The sequence below is a fragment of the Xiphophorus couchianus genome, chromosome 4 (genome assembly GCF_001444195.1).
Source record: "Xiphophorus couchianus chromosome 4, X_couchianus-1.0, whole genome shotgun sequence".
NCBI classification, from domain to species: domain Eukaryota; kingdom Metazoa; phylum Chordata; class Actinopteri; order Cyprinodontiformes; family Poeciliidae; genus Xiphophorus; species Xiphophorus couchianus.
Genome location: NC_040231.1, coordinates 262079 through 284894, shown reverse-complemented (window position 1 = coordinate 284894; position 22816 = coordinate 262079). Strand labels below are relative to the sequence as shown.

Below are 22816 nucleotides of genomic sequence, written 5' to 3'. Positions count from 1 at the left end.
TGTCTCTCTGATCCAAGGGACCGCAACAGATTCAAGAGAGTTTGGTTCATCCTCTCCACACTTCCGTTCCCTGAGGGATGATACGGAGTGGTCCTGCTTTTAGTGATACCGTAGCACTTACAAAGCTCTTGCAGTAAAGCAGACTCAAAATTGGCCCCTCTATCTGTATGAAATCTAGCTGGGCAACCAAATGTCTGTATCACATGTGACCATAGCACCTGAACTGTTGTCTGGGCAGTTTGATCTTTTGTTGGAACAGCCCATGAATATCGTGTGAACCAATCAGTCATGACCAAAATATTCTGGTACCTATCTGTAGGTCTACCCAGAGAAAGAAAATCTAGGCCTATAACCTCAAGGGGGTAAGACACAGATATGGGGTGCAGTGGGGCCTTAGGCTCTGCCCTGTTTTGCAAGCTACAGGCAGCGCAGCCCAACTGAAACTGATGCACCTCCTTCTCCATATTGGGCCAATAGAAGAACTGACGAATTCTGGACAATGTCCTCTCCCCTCCTGCATGGGCAGTTGCTTGATGGTACTTCTCCCACACCTCCCTGCGCTTGCTTGTGGGGCATACAACTTGGAAAAAAGTTGCATTAGTTTTACAGTCTGTTACTTTTCGACACACAACACCATCCCGGAGTACGAGTTTCCCCCACTGTTTCAGAATCCCCTGTACAACATAAATGGAGCTAAATATACATCCCCCTGCCACCTCCTACATAATTTTATATTTTCTTCCTCCAAGAGATGGGTCTCTTGTAAAAATTTTATTTTAGAGTTTAAATCTTTCAGTTTGTTCATGACTTGTTTGATTTTTTTTGTTTTATGTAAGCCTCTACAGTTCCAGGATGTGCATTTAATTTCCGTCCTCTGTGTCATGTCAACTTAAAAGACATTGATGCAATAACTCCACTAATATGTCCAAGAGGGCCAACAAAAACAACTGAACAGTTAACATACACCCACAATCCCTGAACTACCTAAACAAATAAAACCTCGTTCCCAACCAAATGGTCAGGTCCTCCCAGTATGTTGCTTCCAGCCACTGACATGTATAGATCCTTATGATCTATTCTCGCAATTCTTAATCTCTACCAACAAATAAAAAATAAATATATGTACTGTACTCGACCTTCTCCTGCGTTTCCAACAGTCTAGTTATCCCTATGCATTTGAGGTGATTTCTAGTGTGTATAATAGAGGTAGAACATCACAACAGAACAATGAAACTAGAAGTATAAGGTATGTATATAAAAAAAAAGTATAATAAACAGTGCAGCTTCACGTTATACCATGTTAACATAATGATGATCTAACAAAAAGGTATATTTATTATTAGAGACGCACCAACGCTACACTACATCAGTACTGCATCTATTCAGATAAGATAAGATTTATTTTATTTATTCAGTCACTCCGTTGCACTTTTCTGTCCCTTCTGAATCCGATCGATGAACGTTTGGACCTCTGCTGGTGTGTTGAACCTGAAGGTTTCCCCTTGGTACGTTAGCACCAGTTTAGCCGGAGGGATGATGCCGTGTCTCAGCCCGAGCATCGTGCTGCTTGTGCTGCTTGTGTATCTCCGTAGCGACATCATTGTAGAATCTCACCCGCTGGTTCTTGTACAGGATATCCGTTTTGCTTTACTTGCTTTGAATATCAGATCCTTTTGCTTACAGTTAAGGAATCACATAATTACGGTTCTTGGGGGTGCGTCTGCATTTCTTTTCGGGCCAACGCGGTGAGCTCTTTCGAGACTCAGCGGATTTCTCAGGGCAGGCAACTCCAACACTTCTGGTAACCAGCTTTCCAAAACTCCGCAGGCATCAGAGCCCTCTGCGCCTTCGGGGAGATTCACCAATCTAAGGTTGTTGAGGCGGGACCTCATTTCCATGTCAACTATTTTTTCCTCCATTAGCTTCTTCGTTTCCTCCAAGCTTTTAACTTTGTTAATTAGCGACATTTGCTCGTCTTCCATCGTGGACAAATGTTCCTCTGCATGCGTCAAACGCTTCGCACACTCACCCACTTCTTTCCTCACTGCTTCTATTGCTGTCATAACATCGTCAAATCTTCCAGAAAAATCAGACTTTAAGCTCGTTATTGCTCCAAGTATATCTGCTATGTTGCCGAGTGAGCTATTCATTTTGCCGCTGTTAGCTGCTAGTTCTTCTTCAACTGCCTTGCTGCTGCTCGGCTCCTTGCTAACTTTCTTGCTAGCTTCGTTTGTGCTAAGCTCCACGTTTTGTGGTCCGTAGTCCGTCAACTTGGATTGCATAGTTATTTTGACTTATCTTTGCTCGTTCTTCCAGGGCCTGGCATAGTTTCACCCAAATCAAACTCAATTACCGTTGTTGTAGCGTTCAGTAATTTTTAAAAGGGAATTTGCAGGATTTTTGTCAGGAGCAGTGTCGAACGCGACCTTCTACCTTGCGGTCATACCCGGAAGTCCCCACTCAGGAGTATGTTTAATTGTGAACGCAAAAGCATTTCCATACGCACAATGAGAAGGGAACTCAAGGGGTTGGGATTGAACAGCTGTGTAGCCGTAAGAAAAGCTCTAATCAGTAAGGCTAACCAGAAAAAAAGGCTTCAGTTTGCTAGGGAGCATAAAGATTGGACTCTGGAGGAATGGAAGAGGGTCATGTGGTCTGATGAGTCCAGATTGACCCTGTTCCAGAGTGATGGGCGCATCAGGGTAAGAAGAGAGGTAGGTGAAGTGATGCACCCATCATGCCTAGTGCCTACTGTACAAGCCTGTGGGGGCAGTGCTATGATCTGGGGTTGCTGCAGTTGGTCAGGTCTAGGTTCAGCAACATTGTGTGGCCAAAGAATGAGGTCAGCTGATTACCTGAATATACTGAATGACCAGGTTATTCCATCAATGGATTTTGTCTTCCCAAATGGAACGGGCATATTCCAAGATGACAATGCCAGGATTCATCGGGCTCACATTGTGAAAGAGTGGTTCAGGGAGCAGGAGACATCTTGTTCACACATGGATTGGCCACCACAGAGTCCAGACCTTAACCCCATTGAGAATCTTTGGGATGTGCTGGAGAAGGCTTTGCGCAGTGGTCAGACTCTCCCATCATCAATACAAGATCTTGGTGAAAGATTAATGCAACACTGGATGGAAAAAAATCTTGTGACACTGCAGAAGCTTATTGAAACAATGCCACAGCGAATGCGGGCTGTAATCAAAGCTAAAGGCGGTCCAACAAAATATTAGAGAGTGTGACCATTTTTTGGTGGCGACTTTGTTTTTGGCCAGGCAGTGTAACTTACAATTAAGTTTTGGCAAAGATCAATGTAATTTTCACAGCGTTGTTGTTAGCTGCTGAAAGTAACTAAAAAAGTTACTTTTAATGTAACTTAGTTACTTTCCAAATCAAGTAATCAGTAATCTAACTCAGTTACTTTTTCAAGGAGTAATCAGTAATCTGATTAAAGTTACTTTTTCAAAGTAACTATTCCATCACTGAGGATGTCAGATATTCTTTCTATCAGTCGGTGGTTCCGACCCAGACTGCCTGTAGCGAACCGAACCGGGCTTTTAGCAGAATGATGAAGTTAAAGTCAGAAGTTTTTTTTTGAAGCATTTCTGTGTTTAGGGGCGAGGCGGGTTTTTTCCTGCTATTTTGAAAATATAAATAGAAAAAATTTCTCTAACGTCAACATCAGACCTACGTTTTTATTCACAAACCAGTGTATGAAAAATATTCTTGCCCATAATTTGATAGAGGAACAGATCCTCCTCCTCCTCACCATGGAGTCTGAACAACATGGAGGCAGAAACTGAGAGTCATTATCAGACTGAGGGCAGCCGGTTTATTTTGCTAAATTATTATATTTAGATAAATATGATTGCTGAGGGGCACAAACAGGCCTTCTGATGCACAGATTAAAAATAATAATAAAAAATTGAAAACAATTTTGTTTGGAAAAAACCCCTCAAAAAGGGCTTTAGTGGCATCAAGGATAAAAGGGGCAGGGACTCAAGGGCGCTCCGTCCCCCCCTCTCTACGTGCCTGCTCCCAGGTGTGTCTGAACATCCAGAGGACGGAGGGACAGTCGTTTAATTTCTACTCTTTCTGGAAAACGTTTCAGACAGATTTAACGGTCTAACCCTTCAGATGTCACAGCCGGTCAACAGAGAAGCGATCAGGTTTTACCATCAGCTCCTCAATTCCTGAAAACCGCTCCACCCACACAGATGTGAGCTAAAGATAGGATGTTTTAACAAAACAGAGTTTTTATTTTTTTGTCCACAATATTAATAGTAAAGCAGGAAAAACATAATAATCTTATTTTTACTAAATGGGAAATCCCAAGCTAAGCACAGTGTGCACAGCCGCACAGCTGCAGCATAATGTTGGATGTTCTTCTAAAACTGGGAGCCTGGAAAAGCGTCTGGCGTTCAGGTTAGCATCCAGCTAGCAGCTCCATGTGACTCCGGGACGACCAGTCCAGACTGTCCTGGATCTGAGCCGGTTCTGACCCGTTCACTGCAACATTAGCATAATGATGAAGGTTTTACATTTCATGCAGCACTTAACTGAGATTGTTCTGTCCATTTCTTTAATCCCACAATCCCGCGCTTCTTCCACTGAACAGCTGCAGCAGCATGTAAAACAATCGGAGCATCAATTCATTAAACTGATCTGCTGTCAGATTAACAGGATCACATGACCTCAGCTCAAACAGGCATGTTTGCTTTCAGAACAACTTTAATCCAAACATCTCCTTTAAAAAGTCCAACAGAAATCCTCCAGAAGAATCAGCAGATCTTCATCCAGTAACCTTCAGGCTCTAACAGTTCAGCCTGGAGCCACTGCTGTTCTACCTGACAGCTCTGGCTCCAGGTGAGACTTCCTGCTTTCCTCTTCCTCAGTCCCCTGGTTGCGGGTTAAAATCCCAGTATATCAGCAGGTTCTGAAACTTTTGATGCCTGAATGCGCTGCTGCTGCTGAAACCCTGATGAAGCTCTGACATTCGCTCAAGGCCTTTTGAAGTAAAGAGCTTTACTCTGTGATTGGCTCATTCTGAGGAGGAGCTGCTCTGATCCTCTGCAGGAAGCTGACTGAGCGGCTGGAAGGCGCGTCCTGATCGGTTGTGTCTCTGTGCAGATCACCGTGTTCAGGATGGGCTCAGAGGGCCAGCAGGACATCGAGATGTCCATCCTCACAGCCCTACTCAAAGGTAACCATGGCGATGAAGACGGCAGGTGTTCTTCATTCAGATGCCCAACCTGACCATCTTGATGTCTTCAGGTACGAACGCTTCGGCGTCCGACCAGCTGAGTCTGGCCCTGGCCTGGAACCGCGTGGACATCGCTCGGAGCCAGATCTTCGTCTACGGCCTGCACTGGCCCGTGAGCACTTCGGCATTCCTCGGTCTGTCCGTCTGACCTCATCTCTGACCTCAGCATTTCTGTTTCTCAGCCTGCCGGCGCCGTGGCGGCTGACCGGCCCAAAAGCCCGGCGGCGCAGCGCCAACCGGCCGGAAAGGGAAAAGTCAGAGGAAAGAAAGGCAAAGGAGGGAAAGCCAAAGCGGAACTGCCGGAGGAAACCGACCCGCGGAAACTGGAGCTGCTCAGCTGGGTGAGAGAGGCGGGTCCATCAGAACCCCAGAACCAGTTCCACTAGAGCAAAGAGCCGGTTCCACCAGCACCCCGGAACATGGTCTATCAAAACCCTGGAACAGGTTCCACTAGAACCAAGAACCGGTTCCACTAGAACCAAGAACCGGTTCCATCAGAACCCCTGAACCAGTTCCATCAGAACCCCTGAACCAGTTCCACTAGAGCAAAGAGCCAGTTCCACAGAACCCTGGAGCCGGTTCCACCGGAACCCCGGAACATGGTCCATCAAAACCCTGGAACCGGTTCCACTAGAACCCTGGAGCCGGTTCCACTAGATCCAAGAACCGGTACCATTAGAACCCGGGAGCCAGTTCCACTAGACCCAAGAGGCGGTTCCACCAGAACCCCGGAACCGGGTCCATCAGAACCCCGGAACTAGTTCCACTTGGATCAAGAGCTGGTTCCAATAGAACCCCGGAACCAGTTAAAGTAGAACCAAGAACCGTTTCTACTAGAACCCCAGAATCAGTTCCACTAGAGCAAAGACCCGGTTCCATCAGAGCCCTGGAACCAGTTCCACGGTCTGACCAAGTCTCGTGTTGACAGGTGAACTCCCTGGAACAGGCCATGATGGACGCTCTGGTTCTGGACCGGGTGGACTTTGTGAAGCTCCTGATTGAAAACGGCGTCAACATCCATCACTTCCTGACGATTCCGCGCTTAGAAGAACTTTACAACACGGTGAGGCCACATCTGGAAACTACATGTACCAGAAAACCCTCCACCAGGCAGAAACATGGCTGAACCACAGTAGGACATAGGAAAATTAATTATTGATCAGTTATTGATATTAATTAATGCACTTAAACCCAGTAAGCTTTTAGATGTTGAAAGTTTTCCTGTAAATCTGTTGTTGAATCAAATTAAGGTTTTATTCAGACAAATTGAATCTAAGGATAAAAGCTCTTTGTTTTGTCCTCCATCTCTGTTTTAACCTTAATCTGTAAAACGACATGCTGAGCTTTTAAAACAACAGCAGCTACTCTCAGATTACAGAGTCGCTGCTCGCTGGCTGACGCTCCAACTCAGGGATTAAGGGTTGACTAATGTTCAGGGTCACAGTCACCGGAAAAGGTCAACCTCCAACTGTCTTTGTTTCTGCAGAAGCTGGGTCCTGTGAATACGCTCCACTTTGTGGTACGAGACGTGAAGAAGGTGAGTGTTGTTACTGGTGACCAGTTTCCCCACTGAAAAAACACACTGGTTTCCTCTGAGCTCCCCATTGTTACGCCACTAAGACTGAAGACACGTTAACGCGCAGTGACATCCAGAGTCCAAAGCCCAACGCGACGCCAGGAGTGAGCTCACATGAGCAGCTGTTGCCTGGGAAGGGTCAAAGGTCATCTCCAAATCATCTAAGGCCTGTTACCATCCAGTGAGAAAACATCTCCAGCTGGCAGAGGTCACAGCATGCAGCTCAGAGAAATTAACAGATTCTACAGGCCTCAGTTAACAGCACACAGGTTAAAGTTCATAGCACTGAAAGCCTCTGCTCTCTAGAAACAAGATGGCCACCAGCCTGAGGTTAGCAGAGACGAAACTTCTGGGACAATGTCCTCTGGACAGACAATAACAGAGTGGAGATGATGGACAGAACCGAGATGGAGGAAATTAGATCAGCATAAACTCCTCACTCCAGCTGTAATCCCAGAGTTCTTCAGGTCCGTTAGGTTCTGGTTCCCCCTCGGTGCCTTAGGGTGCCAGTTTCCCTTGGAGGGTTTGTTCAGGCAGCAGATGTTTCACATGTTACCTTGTGGTCTAAAAAGAAGGGCAGAGCAGCAGATTGATTCCTTCTTAACTAAAGTGACTGATGTGTGTTTCAGGGGAATCTTCCTCCAGATTACCAGATTACTCTGATCGACATTGGGCTGGTTCTGGAGTTCCTAATGGGTGGGGCCTACCGCTGCAACTACACCAGGAAGAACTTCAGGACACTGTACAACAACCTGTACGGTCTGAAACGAGTGAGTGAGGAAGGAGAACCTCAGCAGACCCCAGACCAATCTGATCTGTTGGCTCATCTCCATGTTTTTGTCTTGCAGCCCAAAGCTCTGAAGTTGCTTGGGATGGAGGTGAGGATGTGTCGCTGCCAGTCTGAAAGGGAAAGAGTGAGAGAGACGACGAGTCGGTCAGCTATTCTAAATTCTGTCTGTAGGACGATGAGCCGCGGCCAAAGGGAAAAGGGAAGAAGAACAAGAAGAAGGAGGAGGAGGTGGACATCGATGTGGATGACCCTGAGGTCAGCAGGTTCCAGTATCCCTTCCATGAGCTCATGGTGTGGGCTGTGCTGATGAAGCGCCAGAAGATGGCGCTGTTCCTGTGGCAGCGGGGCGAAGAGGCCATGGCCAAAGCTCTGGTGGCTTGTAAGCTCTACAAGGCCATGGCCCATGAATCCTCCCAGAGCGAGCTGGTGGACGACATCTACCAGGACCTGGAGAACAACTCCAAGTGAGTCCACACAGCGCAGGTCCGTTTCTGGTTCCATGTTGGGACCACAAGCTCTGTTCCTGGTAGTGGTTCTGAATGAAGCCAGTCAGCCTCCTCCAGGCTGACTCATGTCTGCTGATCTATTAGGAACATGTTGTGAAAAATGTGTTTTCGTGCATAACATGAAAATGGCAGCAGCGCTGTGTTTCTGTTCAGGGAGTTTGGTCAGCTGGCCTATGAACTGCTGGATCAGTCGTACAAACACGACGAGCAGCTAGCCATGAAGATGTTGACCTATGAGCTGAAGAACTGGAGTAACTCCACCTGCCTGAAGCTGGCTGTAGCTGCCAAACACAGAGACTTCATCGCTCACACCTGCAGCCAGATGCTGTTGACTGACATGTGGATGGGCTGTCTGAGGATGGGCAAGAGCAACAGCCTGAAGGTACAACAGGAAACACAGACAGCAACCCCAACACCAGTCCGTTTTTCTCATGATCAATCGGAAACATTTCAATCTTCTACAAAAAAGTTGAATAACAACCTGAGGGACTCCAGCAGTGCTTCCACATAAAGGCTTCATTATGACTCATTCCCCATCCTCACAGAGACCATGTTAGGTGTATCCAAACGGTTTGTCATCGTTCAGACTGTGTGTCCTCACCGATCCGCCATTTTGAGACCAGAAATGATCATTTTTGAAACCGGGCCGGTTCCAGAGCGAATGTTTCTGTGAGGCAATGTCCAATCTCTCTATTCTGCTTGCGCCTCACTCTCACAAATAAAACATATGGAGTTGTTCTGTGTTTTTGGCTTTCCCTTGTAGTGTTACAGCGCCACCCATTGGACTGGCTGACCCACTACAGCATTTTCAGTGGTGCTACGTGCATTTTTCTTAGATGTTTGCAAATTTTTCTGTGTTCATCACTGTGTAGAAGGAGTCTTAGTTTTGTTAACCTTTTGCCTTTTTTGAATTGTCCTCAGGTGATTTTAGGAATTATTTTCCCCCCCGCCATCCTGTTCCTTGAATTCAGACTTGGAGATGAAACTTCTCACCATTCATGGAAAGAAAACACTACTGGGAAAACTAAAGATGAGAATAAATCCAACAAGGTACAGATTGAACAGAGTAGATGTTGTTAATGCCATTATCAAAGCAGTTTGAGTCACAGCTTATCATTTTCAGGATGCCGCCTCCAATGTCGACACAACGTCCAAGAAAGGAGATGAAGAAGAGAACCAGAAGAAAAACCTAAGGATTCCCATTGGGAGGAAGATCTACGAGTTTTACAACGCCCCTTTCACCAAGTTCTGGTTCAACACGGCAAGTTCACTTCACCTTGAAGAGAGAAACTTGTATTAATGTTTGGTGATAGTGACTGGATGCTCATAAATCAGAAAAATTCAGTTCATATTCTATGGTTTTTTATCTCATATATGGAGAGCTTCCTCTTTCAACAAAGGTTTGAGAACCTGAAGTGTGTTTCTGGTTTGTAACTGAAGAAACTGGGCTTTTTCCATCGACTCATGTTGACTGCAGTGGCACACAAGCATAATCAGACTAGGAAAAATTATGTTAGTAATTCTGCAGAATATTGCAAGAGTACTGAAAGCTGGGTTATACTAAATATCCGGTGACTAAGTTGTTTCTGGTTTCAGAATAAAATATATTTTTATTTGCCACTGAAGTTAGATGTCAGATAAACAAGAAGCAGCAGCAGCAGAATCCATAACGCGGCCCGTTGGCTTTCTTGTAGATGTAACGTTGAGTGAGGAGCAGAGCACGAAGCAGCCTATAGGAGAGTCAGATCCTCTAAGGTTAAAAACCAGAATAACATGAAATGCTTCGATCCACCGGTAATGGATCTCTGCCTGAGGTCAGGTTCTCTTGCTCCAAAGTTTGGCAGGATGCGGCGGAGCTGTGAAGGCAGGACTTTAATCTTTTCTGGTGTAGAGCGAGCAAACTGAACGAGGAAGCTCTGAATTTATGTTTACGTTCCAAATGATCTTCTGTCGGGCTGAGGGTCTGCAAGGTAGGAACCGTAAGGTGGAGCTACTTCTTCTCACTAAAAGGAATCAGGTTCATCGAGGATTTGACTAAGGTGCCACATGGGTTTTCACAAACATTCTGGTGAACTCCAAACTCACTGGATGGACCAAATATGCCTTGTGTCATGTTTTAGAGGAGACTATGTCTGATGGGTGGACAACTTTATGTCTGTAACTGTCTGAAGATTGTTATTCATACTGCTGGTCAATTTCTTTTCCCAGATTTGACCCTCATGTCATGTCAGTCACCTAAACTGAAACTCTGTGTTCCAGATCTCATACCTGGTGTACCTCATGCTCTATAACTACATCATCCTGGTGAAGATGGAACGCTGGCCCTCTCTGCAGGAGTGGATAGTCATCTCCTACATTATCACCCTGGGGCTGGAGAAAGTCAGACAGGTCGGGGTTTCTCAGTGAGATCATGATCACCATGTTTCTTTGGCTGAGAACCCTGACAGTCTTTCTGCTGTTAGATCCTCATGTCAGAGCCAGGGAAGCTGAAACAGAAGATCAGTGTGTGGTTGGAGGACTACTGGAACATCACTGACCTGGTGGCCATCTCTGTCTTCCTGCTTGGCCTCCTGCTGCGGCTCCAGGGCGAGCCCTCCATGGGCTATGGACGAGTCATCTACTGTGTTGACATCATCTTCTGGTACATCCGTGTCCTTGACATCTTTGGAGTCAACAAGTACCTGGGCCCCTACGTCATGATGATCGGCAAGATGGTAGGGAGCCAGGTGGATGTGATGTGTACCTTTAACCAAGGCTCTGACACCACACAGTGGACTGAGAAGTCTTTCAGAAACCCCAGAGGGCTGTTGATCAAGATTGATTTCAAAGATTACAGGAAGATATGGATTCTTGGAGGGAACTAGGCTTTAGCCCAGAACTATAGCATCACAAAGTTCTAAATAAAGTCGGAATTTTGAATTTGTAGCTTTAAATTTCTCAAGTTTTTTGTCGTCCGTCTCCTGTGTGTCTCCAGATGATTGACATGCTGTACTTCGTAGTCATCATGCTGGTGGTGTTGATGAGTTTTGGGGTGGCTCGGCAGGCCATCCTCCATCCAGATGAGGAACCCACATGGCGCCTGGCCAGGAACATCTTCTACATGCCGTACTGGATGATCTACGGAGAAGTGTTTGCAGACTCCATAGACCGTAAGACTAGCGTCCATAGTAAGCCATCTGTTAATCTCCCCTCAGTTTCCCCCATCCTGGTCATGTGGTCCCTTCCTTTCCTGACCTCCAGTCTCTGTTTCCATCTTGGTCTTCATTGTCTCCCACCTGCTCTTCATGTTGCTTCTGTCCATAAAGACTTCTCTCCACCTCCTCTTTTCCGACGCTCACCTCATCTTCTCACTCGTCCTCACCGTTCTGCTCCTCTGCACAGCAGGGGGCAGCAGCAACTCAAACACGGCTGCTGTATTCAGATAAGAACCAGCATGGATTTTCTATACCTGCAATTGAATTTCACCTGTTTGTAAAGTAAACTTGAAATACCTTTTATTGTTTAAACTTAGAAAGTTTCTGGAGAACTTTCTAAATAAATATTTCCAACAGCATCAGAAGAACAAAGTCTTTGATTCAAAAACAGAAAATTCCGTTCAACAAAATGACGACATTGAAGACTGATCTAGCATTAAAGTTACATCACCCACACACACACACACCCCAACACACACGCAACTATAAAATAATAATGACAACACTGGGCGACGTCAGGAAGGGACAGGAATGGATCCAGTGGATCTACTGAGGTCAGTAGATCCACTGGATCCATTGGACTTGGTTTTCAGGAGCAGCAGCTCTGGAGGGAATAGGTCAGAGGTCAATGCCTAGAGTGGCTCTAAACAGAACTGGAAGGAAACAGAAGCCCGACCTGATGGTTCCGCTGGTAAAACGGACCCGGCAGAACCTTCCAAACGTTTCTATTCAGTTATCTGTCACGATTTGTGGACCGAAATGCAGAAGTGATGGATTTGAGTTAATTTGGTATTTTTATGTAGAAATGATGAAAAAATAATCTTAGAAAAGAAAAATGGAAACCAGAGCTGAACAAACCAGTGAGGAGGACATGTGAACGCTGGAGCGAGCTGATTGGCTAACTGGTTGCAGGTGAGGAGAGAGAGAGAGAATGTCACGAAGGGCGAGTAAACAAACAAAATGAACCTCACTGTAACAAAGAATAACTAGACATAAAGAATAAACCATCTAAAGTACCAAAGAGCGTAAACAAGCTGATCTAATCACAGAATAAGAGACTAAAGAACAAAGAGCAACAAAAAATCCAGATTATGAACCCAAACAAGCCCAGATTATCCACCAGCTGGTTTCAGCTAAAATCAGCTCAATCTGTCTGCAGAGCTTCAAACCTCAACAACTTTTCCTTCCTCATCTGATCACAAAATTCTCCAGAAATATTTAGCAGCTGAAGATGTTCTTGATGTTGATGCAAACAAGGACAGCAGGTGGCAGCGTTGCCTCATTTTCACCTGGAAGACACTTTGATCTAAACTGGTTTGTTAAGATGTGACTTGTTATTGTTTGTCTCAGATTAATGCTGCGTTTCTTCTGCCTCTCCTCCGCTGCTGATGGACAGTTTATGCCATGGAAATTAACCGTAAGCAAATATGAACATTTCTGCCGTTTTCTGTCAAACTGTGGCCAAAGCTTCTCAGTCCAGTCTGATTCACTCTTTGTTTCATGTAATCAGCTTGTTCCACACAATTTGTGCTGATCAAACACAGGTTTTTCAAAATAAGAGCATATTTCTGACCTACTCCATTCTTGTAGATGATCGGCTTTGAAGTTAATTTTCATACTCCGGTTCTGCAGAACCAAACATTACACAACAACCATATTTTTCTAATTCAAGTTTGTCACAAATAGAAACTTTTATTCACACCAAATTATAAACAGAATTGAATATTACAGAAAAGACATTTAAGTGGGAGAAAATCTGAAATCCAAAGAGTTAATGTTGTCAGGTTTCTTGATAGGTGGAAGGTCTTTGGTTCAAATCCTAGTTGGGCCAACATTAGTGATGGGACTTCACTAATGTTACTTCAGGATAATTTCATATTAATAGTTCTTGTGGGTGAAGTTCACCCACAAATTTGAATCATGGCTATTAATGCAGTTTGTATAGTAGAAAAAAAAATTCTATACTTTTATAAAATAGAGAAATTCATCCATCCCTCTTCTTCCGTTTATCCGGGGTCGGGTCGCGGGGTCAGCAGCTTCAGCAGCTTCAGAAGCGAGGCCCAGACTTCCCTCTTCCCGGCCTCTTGTTCCAGCTCCTATGGGGGAATCTGAGAAACAGCCCAGGAACATCGTCCCTCCAGCGTGTCCTGGGTTTTCCCCTCCTCCTGGTGGGACCTGAACTCCTCACCAGGGAGGCGTCCAGGAGGCATCCTGACCAGATGCCTGAGCCTCAACTGGCTCCTCTCGATGTGAAGGAGCAGCGGCTCTACTCTGAGTCCCTCCCGGATTACTGAGCTTCTCTCTCTAAGGGAGAGCCCAGACACCCTGCAGAGAAAACCCATTCCGGCCGCTTGTATCTGCGATCTCGTTCTTTCGGTCATGACCCAAAGCTCATGACCATAGATGAGGGTGGGAACGTAGATCGACCGGTAAATCGAGAGCTTCGCTTTTTGGCTCAGCTCTCTCTTCACCACAACGGACCGCTACAGCGCCCGCTTAACGGCAGACGCTGCACCAATCCGCCTGTCGACCTCCCGCTCCCTTCTTCCCTCATTTGTGAACAAGATCCCGAGATACTTGAACTCCTCCACTTGGGGCAGAACACCCCCCCCCTGACCCGGAGAAGGCACTCTACCCTTTTCCGGCTCATGGCCTCGGATTTGGAGGCACTGATCCTCATCCCGGCCGCTTCACACTCGGCTGCGAACCGCTCCAGCGAGAGCTGCAGATCATGACCTGATGAAGCCAAAAGGACCACATTGTCTGCAAAGAGCAGAGATAAGATCCTAAGGCCACCAAACTGGATCCCCTCAACACCTTGGCTGGTCTAGAGATTCTGTCCATGAAAGTAATGAACAGAATCGGTGACAAAGGACAGCACTGGCGGTAAAGAGTGTTGGTGCTGTACTGCTTCCCCCTTGTGAGATGCCTGACTCCAGGGTGGGACCCCGGTGACCCGGGCGAGGGAACACTGAACCCACGACTCTCATAAGGGGTCTTGAGGTCTGTCTGGTTCCTCTCCTAGGACCTGACTGCCTGGGGTGACCTTCCCAGGGTCATGAAGCCCCAGACAGCAGAGCTCCTAGGGTCACTGGGACACTGAAACCCCTCCACCACAATAATGTGGCAGCCAATGGAGGGTAAAATATACAAATATAGATGTTAAATATTCCTAGTGTTAATTGTATTAACATTTTAGTGCTATTTTCAAAATAGAAACAAAATGTAACAAACAGTTGAGAGAAAAGTTAACCTGAGTTTCTTTGGCAGAAACAAAAAATGTTGTCATAATAATTAAGAGTCCAGCAGTGATCAGTTATGGTGAGGTAACCGTATGCAGGAGGAAGGTGGCCCTCCTCATCCTCCTGCATCAGAGCCGCCATGACACCTGACCAAAACGGACCCAAAGGCCCTTACATGTATTTTATTTATTCACCAATTAAATAAATCTAATTTTACATTAAATTCTTTAGTAACAGCTTCTGCCGTGTGTGAAGATCATCATAAGCAAGCAAAGAGTTTTGTTCTGATAAAGAACCGTTCAAAGGAATCAGGTTGTCAACATCTATCTGGGTGGAGTTTGTTCTCCCTTTTCATGTGGGGATTTTCTCCAGGTACTCTGACTTCCTTCTAGCTCAAAGTTACATGGAGGCTTTAAATAGTCTCAGACTTTTGCCTCTGGTCCTGGGAAGCCTGAAGGAACACCCACGGCACCATGCAGGGGGCTAATAACTGTAGAAAGAACGATGCTAGCTGAGAAGGTGAGTCCAAAGAGAAGTTAGGTGACTGATGGTTCTGATGAGAACAAGCAGAACCAGGCAACGTTCCTGATGACAGATCGGCCTTCAGCTGCAGGGAATCTCCAGTCCATCCATGAAGACTGTAGAGGAACTGGCACTGACGTATCTGTCTGTGTTTTCAGCTCCATGTGGAGACAACATGTATGATGAAGATGGGAAGAAGCTTCCTCCATGTATTCCTGGAGCCTGGCTGACCCCGGCCATCATGGCGTGTTACCTGCTGGTGGCCAACATCCTCCTGGTCAACCTGCTCATTGCCGTCTTCAAGTTAGTTTACACTTCAACAGGATCTACAGACAGATCAGTTCCTGGTTTTCAGCAGAACGCTGCTTTCAGTCAGACCTGATGCTTTAATATGGAGCAGAAATATGTCCGACGCATTTCCAGACACTGCTGCTATCGCAACCGTCTCTTCCACAGCAACACCTTCTTTGAGGTGAAGTCCATCTCCAACCAGGTGTGGAAGTTCCAGCGGTACCAGCTGATCATGACCTTCCACGACCGCCCCATCCTGCCGCCGCCCCTCATTGTCTTCCCCCACATCTACATCGCCCTGAAGAGGCTGTGCTGCACCTGCAGGCGAAAGCCGGAGGGGGAGCGGGACGACCGCGCGCGCCGGCTCCGTAAGAACCACTGGGGAACCTGAAATTATTCTGAAAACAGAATAATTTAATCAGCTGCTGGTAGAAAAAGCGTGGCTGCAGACTCAGACGCTGGCCCAGGAACACAGAACCACTAATAAATCAATTCACATAGCATAGCTAGTGAGTTTATAGAAAGATGGATAAATTCCTCATCAGCAGTAAGAGCAGCAACACATCAACACGGTTTTACTCAAACGTCCAAGAAAGGAGTCAAGATTTAAAATGATGCAGAGAAAAATATGGTTTGATTCTGTTACTTTAAAGACTAAAATAAAAAATTAAAAGACATGAAAAACACAAAATAACAAAAATATTTACATGCTAAAACTGTAAGTATGCGCATAAACATGTGTTGCTGTTGTGTACAAGAGAAAACAGCCGACAGGAGGGAGAGTGCAGGACAGCGACAGTCCGGCTCCTGTAGCGCCTCCCAGAGGCCAGTAGGGTGAAGAGTCTGTGTGAATCTTATTGCCTTATCTTTTCCAGATCAACTGTATTAAAAGTAAAACTCATGAAACAGTTTCTGCTTGTTCATCAGGCCCAGCTGAGGGAGAATAAAAGCAGCTTTAGAAACAGGAGGTGAACTGAGTCTCTGGTTTCAACGTTTCCTCTTTGGATCCAGAAACTGTCAGGATCTTTCAGTTTGTTTCAGGTTTTCTTTGTGTTCTGTAGTTTTATTAGTTCTGCCTTGAACCAGTTTTACTTCAGTTCCTCCTTAGTGATTCTAGTTATGTTTATTACTTGTTTCTAGTCCTTTTCTTAGTTACGCCAGTTTTCTTATGTCTCCTTATTTTTGGTAGAGTAATTTCCTAGTTAGCTTGTCAGCCCGTTAGCTCAACCCAGGACTTTGTTCAGCATTCACCCTCCAGTACTTTGGCATCTCATTCTCAGTTCCTCCTTGCTGGTTCCTCCTGTTTAATCCAGTTTAATTCCATTATTACTTCCTTGTTCTCTCTGCTGTCTTTTTGCTTCCTGGTTAAAGTGTTTTTTGTTCTTCTCTGGCTCCCTGCTTCCCCTGTTATTATTTTTAAGCTTTGATTTTTCTTTTTCATTAAATCTACAACTTCATCACATCTGATCCTCTGCATGACAGTAACAGTTTGTAAAAATCAGATTTCTGTGTTTTGCTTCGTCAGAGCTGGTTCTGAACGCAGAAGAGATAAAGAGTCTGTACGAGTTCGAGGAGCAATGTGTGGAGGAATACTTTAGAGAGAAAGAAGACGAGAAGCAGTCCTCCAACAACGAGCGAATCAGAGTCACAGCTGAGAGGTGACCTCTGACCTCCAGTACAGCAGTAGCTCTGAGCTAATAGTTGACCTTTGACCCCTCAGCTGCTGACCGTCTCTGGGCGTTGCAGGGTGGAGAACATGGCAATGCGGCTGGAGGAGGTGAACGAGCGGCAGCGCTCCATGAAGGCGTCGCTGCAGACGGTGGACCTGCGCCTGGCCCAGTTGGAGGATTTCTCCGGCCGGATGATGAACGCCCTGGAGAAGTTGGCCGGAGTGGACCGGGCCGAGCTGGTCCGGTCTCGCTCCGGGGGCTCGTCGGTGTTCGAGCCGCCCGGCCCAATGCGGCGCAGCAGCGTCGGCAGTGTCGACGGCTGCAGCCTGTACCGGTACCAGCTGGACCACGACGACCAGACGGACGCCGAGGAGAGGAGAGTCCGTCCAGAGAGAGAAACGGCGAATTCCACGGGAGCAAAACCAGCAGGTACGGAAACATGACGATGCCACATTTATGGATTTATTTAGGCCTCCACAGAACAGCTGGACAAAAAGATCTAAACAAAACAAAACAAAGAGTTGATACATAAAATGATAAAAACTAAAATGGTGAATGGACTGAACTTCTACAATGCTTTCAAATCATTTTGACCACTGAAAGTTCTTTACTCTAGAGTCACATTCGATACACAGATCGGTGAACAGCCTGGGGCTCAGCAGCACATCAGCATGTAACAGGATAAAGCAGGAATTGAACCAACAACCTTCCAATCACAAGGCAACTGCTCTACACACACAAGGTTCTTAAAGAGAAAATCAGAGAAACTAAAAGTCCAAGCAACAAGGAATCATCAGGTGTCACTGTTGCTATGGGATACACAGCTTGGTGTGTTCCCAATTCCTCCCGGTTCCCCCTGGTTTTTACTGAATTTAGTTAACTAACCCTTACCCCTTGGTTCCCCCATTCCTCTCGGTTCCCCCCGGTTCCCCCTGTTCCTCTCAGTTTCCCCCTTTACTCTGCAGTTCCCCTGTTCCCTCCTATCCTCCCCGTTCCCCATGGTTGCCCCCAGTTCTCCCTGGTGCCCCCGTTCCCCTGCGGATCCCCCTTGTTTCTCCCGGCACTTGACTGGTTTTTACTGAATTTGGTTCCAGATCCCAGTTTTTATCGTTTAGTGCTAAATCTACCTGCAGAGTTCCTTATGGGTTCCAGGACTCAGATTCTTGTCTTACAACAGGAAATGATTTAATTTGCTCTCCACTGTCGCCACATGCATATTCAGGAGGAAGCTAGCATTGCTCAGCTAATGTTTGACCACCAGGCATCATAAACTGAATTTCTCTCCTTTATATTTAGACTTGAATTCAAACAGTTATTAAAATCTGTGACTAGATGCGATTTCTGAAACAGTTTGTGTTTTGGCCAGAAGGTGGCGCTGGTTCTGCGTTTCTGTATCAATGAGGAACCCGGTCTGAACGCCTCCTTCTGGTTTCAGGCGATCTCGTTTCCAGTCCGAGGGACAGGATACAGTCTCTGTCCAACGTGGACATCTTGATCTCACCGTGTGGCCCCGCCTCTCCTCTTCGTCACGGCAACCCGGCGGACGCCGATGGTCTGGCCCAGAGGAGCCGGCTGCAGGCCGTGTCCTCTGGGCCCCTGGACAAGGCGATGCAGTATTTATTGTCTCCAGATGCCCAACAGGGGGCGCTCCACAGCCCACCCCCCCCCACGATGAAGGGCGCTGATGAAGCCAGGCCTCCGGCTCCTGAACCAGATGCTGATGAAGAGGAGCTGCTGGTGGATGAAGATAGGAAGTACCCGAGCCTTCGATCCAAAAGTTTCAGCAGTAACCAGGTGATGAAGAGGACGAAGAGGTGTGAGGAAGAGGAGAAACCCCGCCCCTCCAGCAGTGTCACAGACCTGGTGTCAGTGTTCAGACGGAATCAGAATCAGAACCAGAACTAGAAATAGAACCAGAACCAGAACCAGAGGGTCTTTGGCCTCTTGGGTTCTGGAGGTTTTTCAAATTCTGCTTTTTTTCCCAGAGTAAAAAAAATGTTAGTTTCTGCAGCAAAACAGGAAACAGGAAGTTACAGAAAAACAGAGCGTTGACTAAATCAGGTGTTGGTTGGGGCCACTGGTCTGGAGCACTGGGAGCCAGTTTGCTAACGGACACTTGTTCTCTGGATGTTGAAGAGACGGTTTGTTGGAGAATATGAGTGTAGTCAGCATCTGACATGAAGTAGGAAGTAGCCAGAGAAATCTCAGGTGAACAGTGATGGAGGAAACAGGAAGTGATGCAGACTAAATTTAGAACATTTTACATTCAAACTTTAAATCTGAAATACATAAAATACACCAGCAGTGATCAACTGGGATAAGACTAAAATCTTCACTAACTTATACTGGTTACTTTTGGAGAAGTTTTTCATTTATCTTTATTGTTCAGCGTGAAAATCTGTTTGCTCATCATGTCTGTTCACATTTTATTAATAAATCATAGATTTATGTGATGGCCAGTTTGATTATTTCTCTGCACCAAATTAAAAAAGTCATGAAAAGTAAAGATGGTTTAGAAGCTCAATGTTCAGAGAAGAGTTATTGCAATACCTTGTCTGGCCACAAGAGGGCACAGCATTAATCAGCTGTGGAACCTGCTAATGTGTGAAGGTCGGGTTTCACCAGGAGAGTTATGGCTAAAAATGATGAGCAATATTCTAAGTTATTGTCGATTTCTGACTAAAACATCCTTAAATAAACCTCTTTACACAGTAGCAAAAGTATTCACACCCCAGGGAACTTTTCATAGACATAAAAATATTTCATTGGACTTTTATGTGAAACACAAAGTGGTTTATTATTGGCAAGCCCAAAGAAAATTACACAATTCAAAATATTTTTGCAAATAAACTTTAAAACAGTGTTCAGCCCCCATTTCTCTGAGGTCAGACATCTAATCTGAGCTTCAGCTGTTTGGCAAAGAGTCACTAGATGATGAGAGAGACAAACCCTAAAGACTAGCAGCTGCAATTACAGCAACAGGTGGTACCACATTGACTCATGGAGCTGAATACTTGTGCACACCACACCTTGGAGTTTTTTACTTTAAAAAAATGTTTTGAATCGTGTAACCCTTTATTCAGATCATCTACCACCTTGTGTTGGTTTTTCACATTAAATTCCAGTGAAATTTATGTTTGTGGCTGTTTGTGATAAAATCTGGAAAAATTCAAGGGGTATGAATACTTTTTACAAGCCTGCATATTAAGGAAACATGTAGAAACTATTTATGGTTCAGAATATAATCCAACTGTTAAAATATGAAACGCCATGCCTCAGTAAGCTATGACTTAGTAGCACTGATAACAAATATTAATCTTCCAAACTGCTTCTGTTGACCAAAAACAAGACTCTTAATCTGGAAGGTGTTATGAAGGGTTCTAGTTTCTTTACCCACATAGAGAACAGATAATCAGGTGAATAAAGTTTATTTGAACAATGATGAAAAGTGAGATTGTGTGGATCTTGTTCTTTAGAGCAGCAACTGGGGTTGTCTGTACTCTGAAGAGCAATGAGATAGAGATGGTGAGTTTGAGGTAGTCGGAAAGTGGAGCTTCAGGAAGAATTAGACTCATCTTACTTGAAATGAAGATTATCTTCCGCCGGGGGGGTAAAACAATGGTTTCTGGGGTTTGGTCTCCTTGTGGAAGTCCTGGAAGTTGTCCAGGATCCAAAATGGAGTTTTGACGGGGTGAGTTCTTGATGGCGAAGGTGATGATGATGGTGATGATGATGGTGGTTCAGTCCTCCGTCTGCAAACTTAAACTTCCTGGTATCTTTAATCTGGCTCCTTCTGTTGCAGATTCCCAGTCCATTCCCAGTTTGTTCCCAGTCCATGCAGGTGTAGCGTAGTTGATTCTGTGTTGTGTCTTGTGTGAAATAATAGCCAGACAACAGCGGCTCTGAAGGCACTTTTAATGCTCCTGCATTCAAACAGCAGAAAATAGTGATTAAAACAGGCTTTTCTTGCCACAGTGCTCCGCAGCGCCTGTTTAATCATGAACATCACTATTTCTAGCACATGAATGTAGCATTTCCATTAGCAATGTTTCATGTAGCATAACTAGCTGTTAACACAGTTCTATCGCTGTTTAACAGTTTAAGTGCTCCAAAGCACATTATCTTACAAGAACAATAATCAATTTGTCCCTTATTAAGCTCAAAAACACTTATTGAACCCAGAAAGCAAAACTTCATACCTTCTCCCACAGAATCCGGACAGAAAGAGCGACGGAGAGGCGGGAAAACCCTTAACAGACTATAATGGTTTGATCCGTTAACTTGTCTTTTAAAATGCTGAACTGACACCGAAACAACAATCCATGAACTCAATATGTTCAACAGTAAAGATGATCATTTGCATTTTCCTTCGTAACACATTAAATTTTAATAAAAATAATAATTTTGAAACAGGAAGTTACCCGCTGTTTTGAAATGGATCTGTCGACTTTTCAAAATAAAAGCTGTGGGTGCTTATATAATTTCCTACCGGATTAGCTTCCCACTTTACAATCTAGTGTAATAACATCACACTGCTACACAGGTGCAAGTCCTCCTTCTGTTTCTCATGTTGTCCTTGCTTTGATCTCGCTGCGTTTGGTCCCATTCGCTCTCTGATTGTTTGATGCTGCATAATTATTTCTTTCGGACCGGAACCACAGCTGGATGCGACTCTGCTACTGGAACCAGTTTGATACTGGGAGGTCGCAGGAAGTCGACACGTTTTCTGTGCGAGTGAATTATTGCATTGCTGTCACCTATCGGCCTGGATCCACCACTGCCACCACTTGTGAAGTAGTGAGGTCAAAGGGTCAGCCAGCGCTTTCAGATTCTTCTGAAGACGTTTATTACAACGTTTGGCTCCGACTGGACTCACTGTTCTGATAGTCACTTGGCAACACACCTGCACTTGATTGGACTAGACCACAATCAAACCAAACAAAATCTAAACAAGAAAAAGATTATTAATCGAATTTACAAACTCCTTTACTTCATTAAATAGTCTGCAAAACAAATCAGGTCATAAAGGACAAAAAACTCCAAAAGTTAAAGAAAATAAACAAAATACGCAAAAAACCCTCTAATTGGTAGAACCCAGTGATGTAATCAATGACATCATCCAGCCATTAAGCATGGCAACATCATCATCATCGTCATCATCACCATCTCTTCCCATCTCATATTGCATCAACTATAAAATATTTATAACTTTCAAAGCAGTTCCCAGGGTTTTAGGGTATTGTGTTTGTTTTAATGTCAAATTATGTACGGTGACCTTGAGTGTCAAGAAAGGTGCCTACAAATAAAATGTATTATTATTATTATTATTGTTATTATTATTATTATTATCAGGAGCAGCAGAGCAGCACTGTGGAATACTTGGACTAGACATTTGTGCCCGTTTTCCACCGGCTCTACTTCAGCAGCTCGGCTCGGCTCGGTTCGGCTCGGCTTTACTTCGGCTTTACCGCTTTTCCACCGGCCGTCTCGGCTCTGTAGCAGAGTTCCGCCCCCTGGCGGTGGGGGGTATAGCGCTCTGCCTCCAGGTGCCATGTGCTGTGTTTCCTAACGCCAGTTGTTGTTTTTTTGAGACAAAAGAAGAAGAGAGAGCTGAGCTATTGTTTTATAGCTGATTGTGATTTTTCTGAGACTTCAAGAAAATGCGCGGTGGGAGAAAAACTGTGATGTAGCGAGGAAGAGGAGGAGGAGGAAACGGATGAGGAGGAGGGGAGGAGGAAGAGGAAGAGGAAGAGGAGGAG

The 22816-nt window shown here is 45.2% G+C and overlaps 2 protein-coding genes across 2 annotated transcripts; both read left to right on the top strand.

Annotated features, from left to right (window-relative positions):
* Window positions 1-5263: 5263 nt before the first annotated feature.
* LOC114142673 (transient receptor potential cation channel subfamily M member 1-like) lies at window positions 5264-15478 on the top strand. The gene is made up of 14 exons (XM_028014060.1): window positions 5264-5607; window positions 6195-6329; window positions 6753-6803; window positions 7472-7612; window positions 7691-7720; window positions 7804-8096; window positions 8292-8520; window positions 9060-9188; window positions 9262-9399; window positions 10398-10526; window positions 10601-10852; window positions 11113-11346; window positions 14358-14373; window positions 15255-15478. Exons 2-14 carry the CDS (start codon window positions 6216-6218, stop codon window positions 15476-15478), a joined length of 1980 nt encoding a protein of 659 aa, XP_027869861.1. The 5' UTR covers window positions 5264-5607; window positions 6195-6215.
* LOC114143562 (transient receptor potential cation channel subfamily M member 1-like) lies at window positions 13998-17955 on the top strand. Its single transcript, XM_028015719.1, has 3 exons — window positions 13998-15755; window positions 16913-17045; window positions 17134-17955. The coding sequence occupies exons 1-3, from the start codon at window positions 15488-15490 to the stop codon at window positions 17498-17500; spliced, it is 768 nt and encodes a 255-aa protein (XP_027871520.1). The 5' UTR covers window positions 13998-15487; the 3' UTR covers window positions 17501-17955.
* The last annotated feature ends 4861 nt before the right edge of the window (window positions 17956-22816 follow it).